Raw genomic sequence first — 19,724 nt, 5'->3', positions numbered from 1 at the left:
GGACTTCCTCACACTGGGTGCTTTGGGAGGTGTGTTGGTGGCCTCTCTCTTCCAAAGGCTGCATAGCCATTTAATATGCACCGCAGTGTTTAGAGGGAGTTTGTTGTTTGATATCCTTTCGGACTGGATCGTTGGAGAACGATTATTCACCTGCCTAACCTTGGTTTGCTACAGAGTAGCTAGGTTCACCAACATGCTGGCCTAGATTGAAGTGGAATTGGGGAAATTGTATTCAACATATTATGTGAACCTAGCCATTGCAGTAAACTAGCCATCCTATATAGCCAAGAATTATTATTATTATGACAGTAAACACAGCAATGAGATAACTATGCTGGGTTTCGTATCATAAATCACTAGTCGAACACTTCCCAAATTGTTGTTGTTGTTGTCCTCGTCGTCATCAACATCATTATCATTATTATTTGTTAAGGATCAAGATGTTGCGTGAATCAGCTATTCCCAACTTTCGTGCATGGCTCTCTTGTGCTAGAAATATTATAGATAGATTTTCTCCGTGGAATAAATAAATAAGTAAATAAATAAATAATCACACATACGTGCTCCTCTGTGTGTCTGTGTTTCATGGAGTAGATCTAACTATGTGATTCCTAGGAGTCAAAAATGACGATGTCTATATACATGCCTATAAACATACATGAATAGAATAGAATAGAATAGAATAGAATAGAATAGAATAGAATAGAATAGAACAGAATTCTTTATTGGCTAAGTGTGATTGGACACACAAGGAGGTTGTCTTGGTATGATACAAGCTGTACAAGTAAATATATAAGCTATTGCAAAGAGACTGCCGCTTCAGGCTACAAAGCTGTGTCCTAATATATACCAAACATTGTGGTATTAGACAAGGATCAGAAGATAGTGGTGGTGATCAATGTAGGAGCCCTGGTGACACTATGGTTAGAAGACAGTATTGCAGGCTAACTCTACCCATAGCCTGGAGTGGAGATCCTGACCGGCTCAAGGTTGACTTAACCTTCCATCCTTCGGAGGTTGGTCAAAGGAGGGACCCAGATCATTGGGGACAATACGCTGACAATATAAACCACCCAGAGAGTGTTGTAAATCTCTGTGGAGTGGTATATAAATTGCTATTGCTAGTGACGTCAAGTGACAGTTACATCCAGAAGAAGAAGTATGACAAGCTAGGGAAGTACCAGGGCCTGAAGGAGGAACTAAAGAAGATGTGGAAAGTAAAGGCCAAAGTGATCCCAGTGGTGGTGGGAAAACTCGGGGTTGTGACCTCTAGAGTGGGAGAGTGGCTCCAGAAAATCCCAGGAACAACATCGGGATTATCTATGTCCAGAAGAGTGCAGTGCTAGGAATAGTTAAGATACTGCACCAAATAGAATATTGAATATACAATATAGACTAGAGACTAGAGACTAGAGATGAGACTAGACTAGACTAGACTAGACTAGACTAGACAGGACAGGACAGGACAGAACAGAACAGAACAGAACAGAACAGAATAGAATAGAAATCTTTTTTGGTCAAGTGTGATTGGACACACAAGGAATTTGTCTTAGTGCAAATGCTCTCAGTGTACATAAAAGAAAAGATACATTCATCAAGAGTCAAGAATCATAAGGTACAACACTTAATAATAGTCATAGGGTACAATAAGCAATCAAATCATACTGGGAAAGAGTCAATATAAATCATACGGATACAAGCGACAAAGTTACAGTCACAAGTCACAAGTGGGAAGGGATGGGTGATAAGGAGTGATGAGAAGTGCCTCAAACCTCCAGGCCCCAAGATTGAGGAAGGCACAGACTACCAATAAGGGTGAGAAGGAAGTTTTTAAATATATCTCAAAGTCATTTTCCACTCCTAGTGACCAATATACTGTATATCTTGTTAATTGCAAGATTGGTAGATGGAGCAAGAGATTTCAGTTTGATGACCTCTGAGTTGTCCTCTCCTGAGTTTCCACGAGGCTGTATTTTCAAGCCCAAAATGGTTATCTCTTTGGAATCACAGCAGTGTTACATTTACCAGAGGGCCTGCCCATATTAATCAATGTCCACTCTGAACCAGTTAAATTTTACAAATGACCATCAAAGGCAGTCTCACATGCAGCAGATTTTGCAATAAATCTCACCAAGATGTCTCCAGATGATAAGTAATGAATTTGGAGTAAGCGCCGACTTCTTGATTACCGCATGGGTAGCTAAGCTCCAGCAATTTTCTATTTCTAAGACTGACTGGAACAAGGAAGCTTCTGTTTGGCAAAGGGGAAGGAAAGAGTGTTTGAAGAAGATACAGGAATATACAGTACATATATTCTTGTAATCTTCCTCAAATATCAAAATACGTAAGAGCTAAGGTAGAGGAGTCCCTGCAGATTTTACTCCACTGCTCATTGCCATCGATAGAGGCAGTGCTCATCTCTGTTTCAAGGCCATTGAGCCAGTGCCATCTGAAGACATTTTTAAGGTGAAGACTCTGGGCTTGTTGGTTGGAAAGCCAGCAGCCCAGGTTCGAGACCCAAGTGCCACGCGATGGGGGGAAGCTCCCATCATCACCACAATTCCTGCCAACAACTTAGCAATTCAAAAGCATGCAAATAAATTGGTACCATTTCAGTGGGAAGGTAACAGTCTTCCATGACATCATGCTGGGCACATGACTGTGGACATGTCTTTGGATAGTGCTGGCTCAATGGCCTTGAAACAGAGATGAGCAACATCCCATCTGTCTTTCTGTCTGTCTGTCTGTCCTCCCATCATCTATCTATCTATCTATCTATCTATCTATCTATCTATCTATCTATCTATCTATCTATCTATCTATCCAGGGGTGGGATTCTACCGGTTCTGTCCGGCTCTGTAGAACTGGTAGCTCTGAAGAGCAGCAGACATAGAACCGGTTTTATGTCTGCTGCTGTTTTGGCTCGCCCACCTGCCCGGGCTCTTACCTGACCTTTATTTCCTCAGCTGCCTTGTGAGGCACAGCGGCAGTTGAAAAAGCAGGAAAAAGGTGCTTTTTCAAACGCTGCTTCCCTGCACGCAGCGCTGCTCAGCTTTCCAGGCAGCAAGCTGACGAAAATTTACACGCATGCACAGTGTGCAGGGAAGTAAATTGTAAATCACCGAATCGGTAGCTAACCCTTCGGATCCCATCCCTGTATCTACCTATCTACCTATCTACCTATCATCTCACAGTCATTTGAATGAATAGATTTCCATGAGTTAAGGTCTTTATCTGTTTGGAGTGAAGTCTCATCTGCTAATGGAGATCAATGAATAGTTTTCCTTTTTTGCTAGTTCCTTCTTGGAAGTCCTGAACCTTCCTCAGACAGCTCTAAAGGAGGAGAAGGAAGGCAAATATAACAGCAGAAAAATGTCTATTTGGCCTCCAGAAAACCCATTTCCCATTTTAAAGAACATCATGAATATTAATTGGAAATATACTATTTCTATTTATTTAACACAGGGTACAGCTCACTCACAGAGACATGCAGTTGGCCTAAATTTAGATTGCACTAATCATGGATAGTATGATTAAGGAATGTTTACTGCAGCTGTATCTGGATGAGCAGCTCCTTATCTGCACAAAGATTTCACAGAATATAAGATATTACTAATTCATCAAATCACATTTTCCATCCTCTCTCTCATATCCAAACTCAAGAGCACCATAAATACTATTAATATTCTTCAGCCAGCCCACCCCTGTAAAATGTTGTCACTGGAAATGCTACACGATGCAGCAACTAAAGTCACCTTAAGTCTTGACGTCAAAGTTAATTCTGTGAAATGATTGTGTCTGTTTGTCTGTGTGTTCCTCTGTCTGTAGTTTTCTGGGCAGCAATAGAAGAAGTGAATTGTTTGTCCTTTAGCAGGATGCTTTTCAATCTCTTTCTCTAGCCTACAGTCAGATTTCCAAGTAGACACCCATCCAAATAGGTAACCAACCTGGCTCCTTCTTAGCTTCCAGAGACAGAGAAAGTCAGTAAGATGCTGCCACTTGCTAAGTCATGAAATTAAATTCCATTGAACACAGTTTCATTTGAGGAGGGGCCGTGCTGTATATATTTCATCTCTCTTGTATGAAGAGATTCAAAATGTTATTCATAAATTTCTCAAGCAGCCCTATTTCAAACTGACTTAGACCAGCCTTCTTAACATCTTCAAGGTTAACTCTTTCACCTTCCTTTAATCTGAATTGGGCTGTTGAAACCTGGAACCCAATCAGGAAAAACAGTTAATAAATAGAATGTTAGTAACATAGGGTGACTTTTAATTTTTTTTACAGTTTTATTGGATTTTTATTTTTAAATATACATCAATATCAATACATGAACAGTATGGCCTCTGAGTATAATTCATTTTGATACAAGTAGCAATAATAATATTAATAATATTTGTTATATTAATCAAACTTATATAATCCTAGTATTAATATACATGTTTGTTTTAAAGTAGTTATTCAATATATCAATGTTCCCTTTTGATGACAATGAAATTGTTTAAGCATATGTAGTAATACCATCATTCACCCTCTAATCTTTCCATCTAGCTATTGCTTATATTCTATTATATTAAAATTATATATGCTAATATTCCCCCTATTTCTTATTTCTACCTCTATTCTAGCTTCTAGTCAGGCCACCATTACTAATCCTAGTGTTAATACACATGTTTATATTAAGACTTTTATTTTTATTTTTTTTAAAAAAATGCACATTGAGTGTCCTAACCTAGTTTGAATTTAAGGACAGGACAGTTCAGCAAAATGAAACATAAAAGTTGGAAGATATGCTTTGGTCCAAAGAGTTTGCAATACTGAGAATTCAGTCTGACTTTGCAAAATAACATAGCCAAGAATAGAAAATGTGAACTTTCTTTCCAGTGAGAGAAAGATAAGGAGTGTCAGATCTATGCTACAGTTCTATCTATTATCAGGAGATCTATTGACAATTATGTTTGCAACTGATGGCTGGCCGGGGACTCGGGGAGCTGTCTCTGATTTGGGTGCTGAAATTTTATCTGCTCTACTTAAGGTATGTTTGAATTTCAGCATTTTCATTTGGCGCCCTCTGGTGTTTTTTTATTCTTGTTTTTGTTTTAATACCACTTAGAATACCGTATTTGAATTGTTTGAGCTGTGATGCAATCTTTTTCTCCATTAATCCAAAAGAGTAGCTGCCTCCCAGAAGGTTAATTTCATTTCAGACCAATCCTTTCCAGGAACAATCTTGACCTTCAAAATTCACAGGAAAGACCAATATGAGAATTATGCAGCAAAGAGAGGGTTGGGGTGGAGGCTGTTTCTCAGAATATTACTAAATAAAAGAATGAACGATATTTACTCTATGTATGAATGTCTTGCCTGGGTGATTTTCTCCAGTGCAACAGCTTATACTTTTCTGCAGATAAAATAAACACCAACATTATGTATATTACAAGTGTTCCTATCATAAACAAAGCTAGTTTTTCTAAAAATTGCTTTATCAATATTGGGACCTAAGTATTGAACATTTTCTTTTCTTTGTTTTCTTCTGAGAATATCAACAAAGAAAACAGAGATATGGGGTATTGATTGAGACTTATCAGGAAGACCGTTTGGAAAAAAGCACGGATGAAGGGAATTGTTTTTTCCAAAACAGAGAGCTTCTTCTTCTAATATTTTGTGAGCCCTTTGGCAATACATACCTATACATACACACACCCAAAATTGCATCAAACCTTCTGCAACCGTTTCTTAAAGATTTTGCTAAGTTAAAGCTATAGACCTCCCTACACAGTCTAGACAGATAATTGAGAACAGCTGAAAAAACTAGTGGAGTTTTAGGGAAGGGTAGGAACTCATAGACCATGGTCTGACTTGAAACCTTGCTGTTGTACATTCACTGTTGGCCAACGAATTGGGCAATTTGATTTCTTATAATTTATATAGTGGTGTGCTGCCTAAGTTGCATAGCTTCCTTAAATATGCTGTGTAATTTGAGTCATCGTGGCCCTAAAAATTCATTTAACCAAGCATCAGACCATCCTCTCAAAAATCCCTGAAAGACATTTTTTTTCCATTGCAGCTGCATTCAGAAGACCAAGCTTGATAGGCTCTCAATTATAGAAGCTAAACAAAGCTGAGTTTTAACAGAACAGAGTTGGAAGGTAACTTGGAGATCTTGTAGTCCAACCCCCTGCTTAGGCAGGAAACCCTATACCATTTCAGACAAATGGTTGTCCAATCTCTTCTTAAAAACCTCCAGTGATGAAGCACCCACAACTTCTGGAGGCAAGTTGTTCCACTGATCAATTGTTCTCGCTGTCAGGAAATATCTCCTTACTTCTAGCTTGTTTCTCTCCTTGATTATTCTCCATCCGTTGCTTCTTGTCCTGCCTTCAGGTGATTTGGATAATAGCTTGACCCCCTCTTCTTTGTGGCAGTCTTTCAAATACTGGAATAATGCTATCGTGTCACCCCAGTCCTTTTTTTCTAGACTAGTCATACCCAATTCCTGCAACCGTTCTTCATATGTTTTCTATTCTACCATCCTCCATTTCCAATTAAACACATTACAAGAAAGCTACAATGTAGTTGCCCTTGGTAATGGGCAGTCACACTCCTCAGAAATGCTTGGGGGAATTTCTCCTTCCTTATTACAACTCAAGGAATCCGTTCTCTCCCCAAATCCTTGACCCACAAATGGCACGGACAATTCTGCAATGTTATTTGATATCTGCAAGTTGCCTAAAAGTTGAAGGATTTATTCCCTCCCTTTCCTGAGCAAATCCTCTTTTTTTCATGAAGGCAAGGATGCTTAAATTCTTCTTTTTGACAAAGTCGATGGACTTCATGAAGGGAATGGTATTTATATCAGGAGCCACCCTGTCTAGATCAAAATTAGCTAACATTTGTATGGGCTGGCTTGTGACTCAGCATTAATTGAAGATTTTTCTTGAGGAAAAACAAAACACAGAGCTGTGTTTCTCAGACAGCTGGTGGTGCTTTATCATGCAAGGACTATAGAGCCTAAAATCACAATAAGCTTTCAGGTTATTTTTTTTTTCTTTTGTGTTGCAGTCTTAAGGAGAAAATGGCAATAAACTGGAACCAATTGCAATAACACTTAGACTTATATACCACCTCTGGGTGGTTTACAGAGTCAGCGTATTTCTCCCAACAATCTGGGTCCTCATTTTACCAACCTCAGAAGGATAGGAAGGATGAGTCAACCTTGAACTGGTCAGGATCGAACTCCAGACTGTGGGTAGAGTTAGCTGGCAGTACTGCATTCTAATGATTGTGCCGCTGAATTCTAAGCACAGAAAAACTGTAAAGCAATGGGATCACGAGTAATGAGTTACTGTTCTCTGCAACTTACAATCATTTGATTTTAAAACTAATTAAAATCAAATTGGCGGTGAATTTGGTGTAATACTGTAGTAGTTAAAGGCACCAGGCCAGAAACTAGGAGAGTGTGATTTCTAGCCCCAACTTAGGCACAAAGCCAACTGGGTGATTTTGGGCCAGTCTCTCTCTCTCTCTTTTTTTTCTCTCTCTCCCTCTCCCCCTCTCTCTCTCTCCCTCTCTCCTTCCCTCCCCCCCTCTCTTTCTCCCTCCCCCCCTCAGTTGAAGATTCCACACAGTCTTCAAGGGCAACCCTGCATGAAGGATGTTAAGAGTAGTTGTGTCTTGAGACAGTATCTGCCTGGAGAAATGTCCAGTCCAGGAAAGAGTAAAACTGATGCACCAGATAGAGTTGTACACAACGTGCCTTCCGAAGTTGTGGGAGCTTCATTACTGGACACTTTCAAGAAGAGATTGGACTGCCTTTTGCCAGAAATGGTGTAGGATCTCCCACTTGGGCAGGGGGTTGGACTAGATGACCTACAAAGATCCCTTCCATCTCTGTTAATCTGTAAGTGCCCTCTTGGCCACCCAGTCCTTGCTCCCTGAGTTTACGAGTTAGGAGCTATGAGTTTTATGGGAAAGCCCAAGTTGCTTGCCACTCCTGACAAGGCAAATCCAACCCTATCTAGGAATAAAAACTGAAAGTCTCCAGACTTAACTGGTCCCATCAGCCACAGCCAGAGTCACTCCGTCTCTTGGTAGGACTAAGTCAGAGTCAATTTCTCAAAGGATAACACTGCGTATCATCAATATACCAATTATACTGAGCCTTAGCTGCTGGATAATATCACACACTGTACCTGTAGATGTTTTTTTTTAAAAAAAAGGAGGGGGAAAAGAGTAGAATCTTGTGGCATTCCTCACAATAGGGGCCCTTGGGAATAATCATCCCCCCCCTCAATCAGCACCAAGTGGAACTGGCCCTGGAGAAAGGAAGAGAACCACCATAAAATGGTGCCCCCAATCACCAACCCATGGAGCTGACTCAAAAGGATACAGTGGTTCCTGGTATCAAAAGACACTGATAAATTATTTAGCTTGTGGGTTGTTTTTGCTGTTTTAATGCTTTTAAATTGTTTTCAAATGTTAGAATTGTAAGCTGCCCAGAGTCACTTGGTTAAGTTGGGTAGGGAAAGGAAGGAAGGAAGATGGGAGGGAGGGGAAGGGAGGGACAAAGGGAGGGAGGGAGGACAAAAAAGAGAAAGAGAGAAAGAAAAGAAAGGGAAAAAAAGAAAGAAAAGAAAGAAAGAACAAAAAGAAAGAAAGAAAAAGAAGGATGGAAGGAAGGAAGGAAAATGGGAAGGAGGGGAAGGGAGGGAGGAAAGAAGAAAAAGAAAGAAGAGAAAAAAGAAGAGAAGAGAAGAGAAGAGAAGAGAAGAGAAGAGAAGAGAAAGAAAGAAAAGGAAGAAAGGAAAAAAGAAAGAAAGGGGAGGGAGGGAGGGAGGAGAAGAAAGGAAGAAAAAGAGAGAAAAAGAAAGAAGAAAAAAAGAAAAGAAAAAAGAAAGAAAGAAAGAAAGAAAGAAAGAAAGAAAGAAAGAAAGAAAGAGAAAGAAAGAAAGAAAGAAAGAAAGAAAGAAAGAAAGAAAGAAAGAAAGAAAGAAAGAAAGAAAGAAAGAAAAGGATGGAGCACTACCTCCATCCTAGCTCTACCATAGGTCATCAACAAGACAACTGGTATTGTCTATGTACTGAATTTCAGCTTGAATTCCAATTAAAATTTGTTTAAATGATCTGCTTCCTCCAGAATCCTTGTTGCCTTTCCACCTTCTCAACAAACTTTCCTAAAAAAAGAAAGGAAGATTGGAGACAGAAGAATGATAGTTCTCTACAGTAGTTGTGTCCAAGGTGACCTCTTGAGAAGTAGGTACACCACAGCCTCCTTCAAGTCCTTAAGCACCACCCATCCCCTCAAAGAGGTCCACGCCTCTTTGAATTTTATGTGAAAACAATGGCCATTCTTTTGCATTTTAATACTCTTGGCAAGATGGTGCCTGCCAACAGCGATAATACTTCCCAGATGGTTAATTAGCCTAATGTCATATAAAGCAGCTTCTTACATTCCAATCAATTTCCAAGAAAATGTTCAATTGAAATAAATTAGTTTCTGGAACATAGTCTGCTCATTTTTATCCATTATGAAGGGAAATAAATATCTATTTTTGTGCCATCATGGACAGGAATTAGTCTTGATTTCAAAATATTCTTTGCTTCCATTAATATTGGTGAAGATGTGAAGTTGGAAATCTCTTTTGGGCTTAAGGCTGTTTACAAGCACATTAGAGTTTTAAAGACTAGGAATTGAAATGGCTTAGAACAGTGGTCGCCAACCAGCGGGCCGGGGACCACTGGTGGTCCGTGAGAAAATTTTGGTGGTCCGCAGAGAAATGTCACCCCCAAAGCACCTCCCAAAGCAATTAATCCAGGCTGCATGGGAACACAAGGCTCTGCCGCCCATATGGCTCATGGGAACACAAGGCTTGCGTTGCTTGCATTGCGAACAACAAGAGGTAGTGAAGAGAAAGGGTGAAGGAGGGGAACTTGCCCCACTCGCCTCATGTGCCTGGCCACTGGGCTGCTTCTTTCTTCTGCTTTTGGCTGCACACAAGGAAAGCAGCCAAAGTCTTTCTTTCTCTCCCCCAAACTCCACCAGAAATGAGTCTTTGGGACCCTGCAAGACCTCCTGCTCCAAGAGGCTGGGCGGGCATGACAAGTCTCACAAAGACTCATTTCTGGTGAAGTTTGGGGGGAGAGAAAGACTTCTGTTGCTTCTGCTGCTTTCCTTGCATGAAGCCAAAAGTCTCTCTCCCTCTCTCTCTGAGAACGGAGCTGGAGCTGGTATCCTGTGATCCCAAATAAAGAATGGTAGATTGGTAGGAAAACGGGATGGGGAATTTTCCTGCAGACTATTTTGGGGATTTTCCCAGGGTCTCTGGTCTGCGGGATTTAAAATGATGAGTTTGGTAGTCCCCGAGATCCAAAAGGTTGGCAATCCCTGGCTTAGAAGACCAGTTTTGCAACCGGGAGGACTTTAGGGGTTAAAAGTAAGTTCACTGCCAAATAATTCACATACCAGTAATTTCATTTCTTAAATCGGGACTTGACTTTTCAACAGTGGCATAGAAGAACTAAATATTTTCCACGTGAGACTATTTAAAGCCTATATTAGCTTATGTGTATTTCAGTTTTAAATCTCTCTGGCCCCAGCTTCTGGATCCCTCGTTAAACAGTACATCGGAACCTTAAGATTGATTTTCCCTGTAATGTGTATTTTTTGAAATGCAGCATTCAGAGCCAAGAACTGCATTTTGAAATTGGGAGCCACATAAAATTGCTTTAATGATCCTCATTACAGTGTAGAACATCCAAATGTGATTTGGTTTAAACACAAGTAAAACAAAAGCAAGCTGAAACTATCTCTTTGATGGATGATGCATGATCAAGTCACTGTCAGGTGCAAGCAACCATATACCAGTAGATACATTTTCTTTCCCGATGATAAGTCCCTCATCTTGTTTTTCCAGTCTCTTGATGATACAGTCATGGCCATTGTGAATTTGTCCATCCATCTTGTGTGTAGTTATCCTCTTCTTTTTCTCTTTCCTTCCAATATCTTGGAAAAATGCTCCCTTAATTTTCTCTTTGGGGAGACCTAAATTGCTGAACCTTAAATCGGATCATTCAGTCATATCATATTTCAACAGCAACTTTCCGTGTGTTTTCAAAACCTTCCTAAAAATACCAGAAATCCATTTTATTTTATTTACTTTTTGCATGCAAGGCCAGTTTCATGAAAAATTAAAATCAGGCTAAACCTGAATTTACAACCTTTTTGCTTCATAAACAGAGTTTACAAATTCTCTGTTGCTCACAGCTATCACACCATAATGAGCAAACCTTGGTCTCAGTGTTTTTATTCTTATAAGATGAGCACAAACAACGTATTTTGAAGGTCTCACATCCCATTGCTAGAATAAAGCCTTTTTACCAGTTACATTTTTCAGACTGTGCCAATTGAATACTAGATAAAATAAAATGTTGGTAGAGTTATTTATGAGCTAATGCAACCAGAAGGAAATTGAATTCATTGCAATTCATTACATTCTCTTGTAATGCATTTTACTGTATATCCTCTTTTGTAAAAAGAAAAAGAAAATAGAGTGGAATTCCAGTGATGTGCTACTGTAGTATTCATATCTTTACATAAAGCTTGTAAAGAATTGTTTCTTGCTGGACAATTAAAGATAAATATGTAATTGTTAAAATAGTTTGTCATTTCAGCTGAATAATGCCATTTGAACTGCATGGTGATCATCTATTTGCCATTGACAGGAAGTTAAATGAATTATTTCATCCTTTCTGCAACTTATCTTGCTTGGACATTTTCTTTTTCCTTTATTTCTTGGCTGTTGAGCTCTGTTTCCATCTGGCTTTTCTTAATTGCCAAGATACGTTGCAAGATGCAATGATGGCACTTGCTTTGTAACACTTCAGCCTACAGCTGATTGCAACAGATTAATTTCAGAAGCAACAACAAATGTAGAACTGATCATGATAAATGTCTTTTCTTAATATAAAGAACAAGAGATGTGTGTTTGCACAGACATGCACGGGGCAAAAACATACCATAGTAGGAAACTTCCATAAAGCATAACACCCTTGTATGAGCCAAGGGTTATCCACAGGGTATGGCAGCCTTGATGGTGTGGAAGGAAGGCAGGAAAGGAGGGAGGGAGGGAGGAAGGAAAGAAGGAATTCCAATTGCCATCTTGACTTCTTTGATCGGGGCCTGTACAGACCTCTGAGATAGATTGAGGTTTTAAGGTATGATCTCAACACTTGTACATCTTCACTTAGTATTGGAAGAAAATCCAGTGTAAGCAACTAGGAAAATCTCCTAAAATATCAAACAACAACAATTAACACCAGATCAAACAACATTGACAAAATATGAAAAACAAATAACCCATAGTTTGCTTTCGAGTGAAGCCATCAAGCTTCCTTTCCCCCTTGCCTCCTCCTCCTCTTCCCCTTCTTTTCTTCATTGGGCCCTCTTTCTTTTCCTTCCTTCCTTCCCTCCCTCTTCCCTCCCTCCTTTCAATGTGAAAATGAGAGATCAGAGTCCTTCTTGTATATGGACATCTTTTCCAGTTTTTCTTTAAACCAGGATCCAATCTTGAATTGATCGATCAAATGTTTCAGTATTGGAGATTGTTCCAGTCTAGAGGGGCTGCCATATTGAACTGACAAGTCTTACTTACCAAGAATTATTGACTAGAAATAGGTGTAGAAATACCCAACGGACCCAGAAAACAAATAAGCATTTCATTTACAGGATAAGGGCACTTTGACTTAAAGTAGAGATGACTAATAGCATGTAAAGACTTCCTTACTTCATGCAGACATGGTAAGGCAATTATGAATAGTTTGTCTGAGGGTATGTAAGAGTGATGATAACTGGGAACTAGGATATGGATCCAGGTAATGGTGAAATAAATTCTGCCCTCAGCTCAGCAGAGCCTCGTGTATAAGGTAAAGGTAAAGGTTCCCCTCACACATACGTGCTAGTCATTTCTGGCTCGAGGGGGCAATGCTCATCTCCATTACAATGCCAAAGAGCCAGCGCTGTCCGAAGATGTCTCCATGGTCATGTGGCCAGCATGACTAAATGCCGGAGGTGCACGGAACACTGTTACCTTCCCACCAAAGTGGTCCCTATTTTTCTACTTGCATTTTTTACGTGCTTTCAAACTGCTAGGTTGGCAGAAGCTGGGACAAGTAACGGGAGCTCACTCCGTTATGTGGTGCTAGGGATTCGAACCGCTGAACTGCCAAGCTTTCTGATTGACAAGCTTAGCGTCTTAGCCACTGAGCCAACGCGTCCCCTATACATAGAAGTAAATGGCTGTATTTTTCAAGAGGGTACAATTCTTCCTATAGTTGGAAGAACAAGCTTCATTTGAACAAGGATTACGTACATTTACGATCTCATGGCGAGTTGTCTGCAGCACATTGGCCATGGCAAGTTGTCCTAGAGTCCCTCGTTGCTTTCTGAACTTGGTAGTTTGCTGCAGACATTTCATTACCAGTCCTAGTGCACTGATGATGTTCCTTAGTTGGGTAATGAAATGTCTGTAGGGAAACTACCAAGCACCTAAAACTCCATTTTGAACAGTACAACATTGTTCTCGAAAGGGAAGGGAATTAAGTTTATTTTAAGGAAACTTCACACTCTCTGATCTCAGCTTTTTTTTCACTGTTTCTAAAATAGCAGTGGAGTATGCAGAGGGATGAATATAAATGTTTATTTTTGTTGTATTACAGACACTCTGCATTCCATTTGAGAGAGATCATCTTGGCTAGATGTTTTGGCCAATTCTCATGCTGAAGGCTCTGATTCTGCCCTGTACTCATATGAATAGAAGAGATTGGACTCTCATCTGTCAGAAATGGTGTAGGGTCTCCTGCATAGGCAGGGGGTTGGACTAGATGACCTACAAGGTCCCTGTCAATCTGTTATCTGAATACAGGTTTCTCCAAATGTAGCCGCAAGTACATTAGTTTCTAAATCAGCTTGAAACCTTCTGCTTTTTCAAAAACACAGATTCCAATCAGTCATTTGAGACAAGTGGCTGTCCAGTCTCTACTTAAAAACCTCCAGTGATAAAGTACTCACAACCTCTTCTTTTTTCATTTAAATATTTTTTTATTGTTTTATATCATACATTTCCTTTCTATGTTAAGCAATGTGCTCGTTAAATGTCCAAGGTGTTAACAAACAAACATACAAACAACAACATCATTATGATCATATATATATGCAGTAATATGTAAACAAATATGATAACATCAATCAATTATAACATATATTATCTTCCATTATAGTATTGATTATATAACCATCAGAAATATTTACTCACCTGTTTTTCTTTCTCCTATAAACCATATTTCACCTAATTCCACTCCTCTAACCTCAATATTTGTCATTTAACCATTTATAGAATAGTTCCCATTTTGTGAAATAGTCCAAATCTTTTTTTCCTCTGAAGGCAAGCCATGCCACTAGTTAATTGTTCTCACTATTAGGAAGTTTCCACATTGCTTCTCTCCTTGATTCATTTCCATCTATTGTTTCTTGCCTTGCCTTCTGGTGCTTTGGAAAATAAGTTGACCCCTCTTCTTTCTGATAATACTTGTTCAATATAACATTTTCCCAGTCATCTCCCCCTTTTGAATAAGCATTCCACCAAATATCCCAAATTCAGCTCCTTGTTCTCCCTCGTCACCATCCATATCTAGCTTGCAATTGTTCCCTCTATTTCCTCTGCAGTTGATCTTTGATTCACTAATTTTCAAGTCTGTGCAATCTGCTAATTCCCATTCCCCTTTGAGGAACAATTAAAGTATCTGGATGTATTTTGCCTACAGAAGAGACAACTTAGATCAGCTATAATAAGAGCAATCTTTAGATATCCGAAAGGTTGTCACACAAGAGGGAGTTCATTTAATCTCACTTGTCCCAGGGGGCAGAATTAGACTCAATAAGTTGAAATTGTAAGGAAAGTGATTCAAGCTAAACATCAAAAGAAATGTCTCAACTGTCTGAGCTGTCAGACAATGAAACAGGCTGCTCTGTGAAATGGTGAATTCTTCTTTATTGGACATGTAGGGGGCGTGCATAAGCGCACCAATCGTGCCTACTGTCCCTGTCCTATTGTTTCTTTTTATTTTTCTTATAAGTATCTATCTCATGTATTCAAAACTATGTTTGTTCTTATACCTGTATCTTGTAAGTGATTGACAAATCAAATAAATACAAAATACAAATTTTTCAAACAGAAGTTGGATGTTAAAGATGTCCTAGAAGATCCAACGTTAAGTAGGAAGTTGGCAAGGCTGCCTTTAAGGTTTTCTCCAATTGCATAATTCTATTATCATTGTGATTCTAAACTAGAAACAAAGCATTTGCATATAAATGCATAGCTATGCTCACTTTCTGAATAATATATGCCTAATATAACTAGTAGCATTTCTTAGAGTGATGCAGTGGCCTAGAGGTGGAGTTCTTGCCTTGCAATCAGGAGACTATGAGTTCGATCCTTGGTAGAGGCAGATATTTCTCTCTCTGGGCACACTGAGATTGTATCTGATGAATAAAACTCCTCATTGGTGAAAGGAAGGGCCTCCGTCCATTAAAACACTCTGCTAGCTCCATTCCGTTGCCCAGACTCCACCCCGCAAGGAATTATGGGATCGTTAAAAAGCAACGATCACTATTAGCATTTCTTATGCATTTACCCATAACTTCTAGATAATTGATCATATTCCAGAAGATGCTCAGGATTTACCTGTTGTTTTTCTCCAGTTCCTCATATCTTACAAATAACCAGGAATTTATATTTTACTGAGCATTAAGGACTCAGAGCTCTACCCATGGTCAAAGAAGACTAACTAACATAATAACAGCGTTGGAAGGTACCATGAAGGTCTTCTAATCCAACCAACTGCTCAAGCAGGAGGCCTTATACCTGTGATGGTGAACCTATGGCATGTGTGCCATAGGTGGCATGCAGAGCCATTTGTGCTGGCACGCAGAGCCATTTGTGCTGGCACGTGAGCTGCAGGCAAAATTACCTCATTGGGCATGCATGCGCCTCACAGCTTATTTTTGGACAGTTTGAGGCCTTTTGGCCTCCCAAAGACTTGAGGAAGGCTTCTGCAGGCTTCTGCTGGCTTTGCAGACCGAAAACTAGCCCTGTTTTGTCACTTCCTGTTTTCCGAAAATACCAGAAGTGGTGAAACGGGACTAGTTTTCGGCCTGCAAAGCCTGCAGAAGCCTTCCTCAAGCCTTTGGAAGGCCAAAAAAGGCCTCAAACCGGCCAAAACTAAGCTGTGAGGTGCAGTGCAGGTAAGGGGACGGTAGGAGTGGGTGGGTGGGGATTATGCACGCATGCGTAGTGGGCATGGGGGTGCATTCCCTTTTGGGTGCTGGCACACAAGTGCGAGTGTGCAAGCGCGCACACAATTTTTGGCACAGGAGCCCAAAAAGGTTATCCATCACTGCCCTATACTATTTGACAAATAGTTGGGCAAACTTTTCTTTAAAAACCTCCAGTGTTAAAGCACCCACAATTTCTAAAGACAAGCTGTTCCACTGATCAACTATTCTCATTGTCAGGAAATATCTCCTTAAGTTATAGGATGCTTCTCTCATGGATTAGTTTCTACCCATTGCCCTCAGGTGCCTTGGAGAATAGCTTGACTTCTTCTTTGGGGTAACCCCTCAGTTATTGGAACATTGCTATCATGTCATCCCAGTCCTTCTTTTCATTAAACTAGACATACTCAATTACAGCAACTCTTTTTCATATGTACCATATATGCCGGCGTATAAAACGACCCGGCGTATAAGACGACCCCCAACATTTCCACTCAAAATATAGTTTGTTATATACTGCCCCTCTTCCGCACGCCTTCCACTTTTTGCACTTTTTTTTTTGAGGCACTTTGTGCACCGTGGAAACGAATCCCGTGAAGCCGAAAGGAGCAACCAGCCTTCTCCCAGCTCCCAAGGAAACGAGGCTCGCACCGCCCGGCTCCGCTGAGGCATCCAGCTGGGGCTGTCAGGAGTTGTTACTCGCTGGCTGCGGCTCGCGCAGCTCCAGTCCCGCGTTGCCTCGGGAAGGAAAGGCAAAAAGGAAGAGCCGCGCGGTGCTTTGCAATGGCAGCAGCGGCTCCTGGTTTTGCCTTTCCCTTCCCGAGGCAACGGTAACAACTCCTGACAGCCCCAGCTGGATACCTCAGCGGAGCCCGGGTGGTGCGAGCCTCATTTCCTTGGGAGCTGGGAGAAGGCTGGCTGCTCCTTTCGGCTTCACGGGATTCGCTTCCATGGTGCGCAAAGTGCCTCAGCCGCGGGCAGCCGCAGTGCTTCCCAATTACTATTTGCCGGCGTATAAGATCGACCCGGCATATAAGACGACCCCCAATTGGAGGCATGTTTTTCAGGGCAAAAAGTCGTCTTATACGCCGGCAAATACGGTATTTTAAGCTCCAGCCCTCTTATCACCTTTATTGCTCTTCTCTCCACTCTTTCTAGAATCTCAATGTCTGTTTTATATCCTGGCGACCAAAACTGGATGCCATATTCCAACTGTGGTCTTACCACGTCGTTATAAAGGGGTATTAACACTTCACATGATCTTGATTCTATCCCTCTGTTAATGGAGCCCAGGACAGCTCTACCATTTTCCCATTATTAGCCCGTATAAATACAATAACACCTGGTTAGATGAACTGTGCACTGAGCATGATTTGAACTGCTGTTACAGGAATTATATAAATGAAGCATTCATTCCCCTCCCCAGTCTATTAAAAAAAATAATGAAAAATATTTGTTAGTTTCTCCACTAAATAAAATACCTGCTATTTTTAACTGAGGTGTTAATTACAAATCAACACAGTTCTTCAAGTCTTATTAATCAACAGTGTCCATGACAACAAGGTTTTGGACGGCACATCTTAAATATGTTGCAAAGAGGAGAGAAAAAAACAACCCCGACAACAGCTTTCCAATATTCTCCACTTTGAACAAAGGTCTACTGCAAAAACCAAAGAAAGGAAAACCAGGGAGGATCAGTATAGTTTTTTTTTAAAAGAGCTCTAAATTTTCTTTGCTTTGACATTGAGGGGGGAAGAGTTCCGGCCTCTTTTCCCTTATGAAATGAATTGCCTTCTGTTACGTTCGACTTGTATTCTTATTTAAAGAGTGTTTAGCTCTGATTTAAAGGGAAAAAATCTCTTGATCTTCTTCCTATAGGTGTATTCAGTCAAAAAAAAAAAGGGGGGGGGGGAGTTTAGGGATCTTGCAAATATGGCAGCCACCCTGTTACCTAGCAACATCTCTAAGCAAGCTCCCAAGTGTAATATTGGGGGTACTATTGGAATCCCCTCACCTGTTGGCATTAATGGCCTTAAAAATCCATTCTTGTGAGGCTGGGAGGGCTTAGGAGTTCCTGGCCTCTCTAAGAGCAGAATTAACCGAATTTATATAATAGAGTTGGAAGGGACCTTGGAGGTCTTCTAGTCCAACCCCCTGCTCAAGCAGGAGACCCTATACCATTTCAGACAAATAGTTGTCCAACTTTTTTTTTAAGGGGAGCAGGACCATTGAAGAAAAGATTCCTTAATCCAGGTGAGAAGAAAAATGTGAGAAGAAGATTCAGAATACCTAACTTTGCCTTAATTTTTGCTAGGTGATTTGGAGAATTGCTTTTAGTCTCAGATGGAAAAAGTTGACACACCTATTAGTTAGTCACACCAAGTTGACCATATCTAGTTACAATACCAAATAAAATAAAAATATGGTCCCTTTGTTTAGATCAAGGGTCTTCAAACTTGGCAAGTTTAAGACTTGTGGACTTCAACTCCCAGAATTCCTGAACTAACATGACTGGAGGAGGAGTTCTGGGAGTTGAAGTCCACAAGTCTTAAAGCTGTCAAGTTTGAAGACCCCTGGTTTAGATGGATCATTTCAGCTTTAACTGTTGATTGGTAGCGCCCCACTTCCTGTAGAACTGTGCAAAATCTGGGATGCTGCTGGACAGGTGGCTTCTTCTCAAAGAGCAGGTGGCAGTGGTATCCAGGGGGACTTTTGCATAGATTTGTCTTGTGTGCCAGGTGTACCATTCTTGGATTGGGAGTCCCTGCTCAATGTCCCTCATAATGTAGTCATTTCCCAATGGTTTTACTGTTATATGTGGGTCCTCGAAGAACATTCAGAAGCTTCAATTGGTCCAGAATTCAGCAATTGATGTATTTTGGGGTACAGCAAGGCATACAAGGTATACCACTACTACGTGAATCATATTGCTTTTAATTTGCTCCTGGGTGAAATTCAAGATGTTGGTTATCACCTTTAATATTCTGAACTGCAGGGCCCAGGTTGGTTGTAGGATTGCTGGTCTCCAAAGGTTTCCAACAGTGTGGGAATGCTCCATATCTTCTTTAATACCATATTTTCCCTGAAAATAAGACCCCCAACCAGAAAATAAGCCCTAGCATGGTTTTTCAGGATGCTTGTAATATAACCCCTACCCTAAAAATAAGCCCCAGTTAAGATAGTCAGCATTTAGTGCCATATTTTCCCCCAAAACAAGATCTAACCGGAGCCAAAATTAATATAACACCCCATCTTATTTTGGGGGGAAACAGGGATACAGGTAGTCCTCGACTTACAACAGTTCATTTAGTGACCATTCAAAGTTACAACGGCACTGAAAAAAGAGACTTCTGGCCATTTTTCACATAGATGATGGTTGTAGTATCCCCATAATCAC

General features: G+C 40.4%; 1 protein-coding gene across 5 annotated transcripts in view; it reads left to right on the top strand.

The window, feature by feature from the left end:
* The window catches only part of LOC148131550 (adenylate cyclase type 8-like), a 57,966-nt gene that overhangs the window by 9,577 nt on the left and 28,665 nt on the right, over window positions 1-19,724 (top strand). The window contains exon 2 of one of the 5 annotated variants that reach the window (XM_087962204.1): window positions 13,714-15,230. The exons of 3 other annotated variants lie outside the window; for them this stretch is intronic. In XM_087962204.1, the coding sequence (XP_087818330.1) occupies window positions 13,714-13,752 (39 nt within the window). In that variant the 3' untranslated portion in view covers window positions 13,753-15,230. Of the gene's footprint in view, window positions 1-7,611; window positions 12,352-13,713; window positions 15,231-19,724 lie in introns of those variants that run through there. One more of the 5 variants, XM_087962203.1, reaches the window with a different exon arrangement.

Source organism: Notechis scutatus, chromosome 3, assembly GCF_049901735.1.
Source record: "Notechis scutatus isolate UNSWTSFEM ecotype Mainland chromosome 3, rNotScu1.2, whole genome shotgun sequence".
Classification (NCBI taxonomy): domain Eukaryota; kingdom Metazoa; phylum Chordata; class Lepidosauria; order Squamata; family Elapidae; genus Notechis; species Notechis scutatus.
The sequence above is the reverse complement of the archived record's forward strand: the minus strand, read 5'-3'. Positions and strand labels throughout refer to the sequence as shown.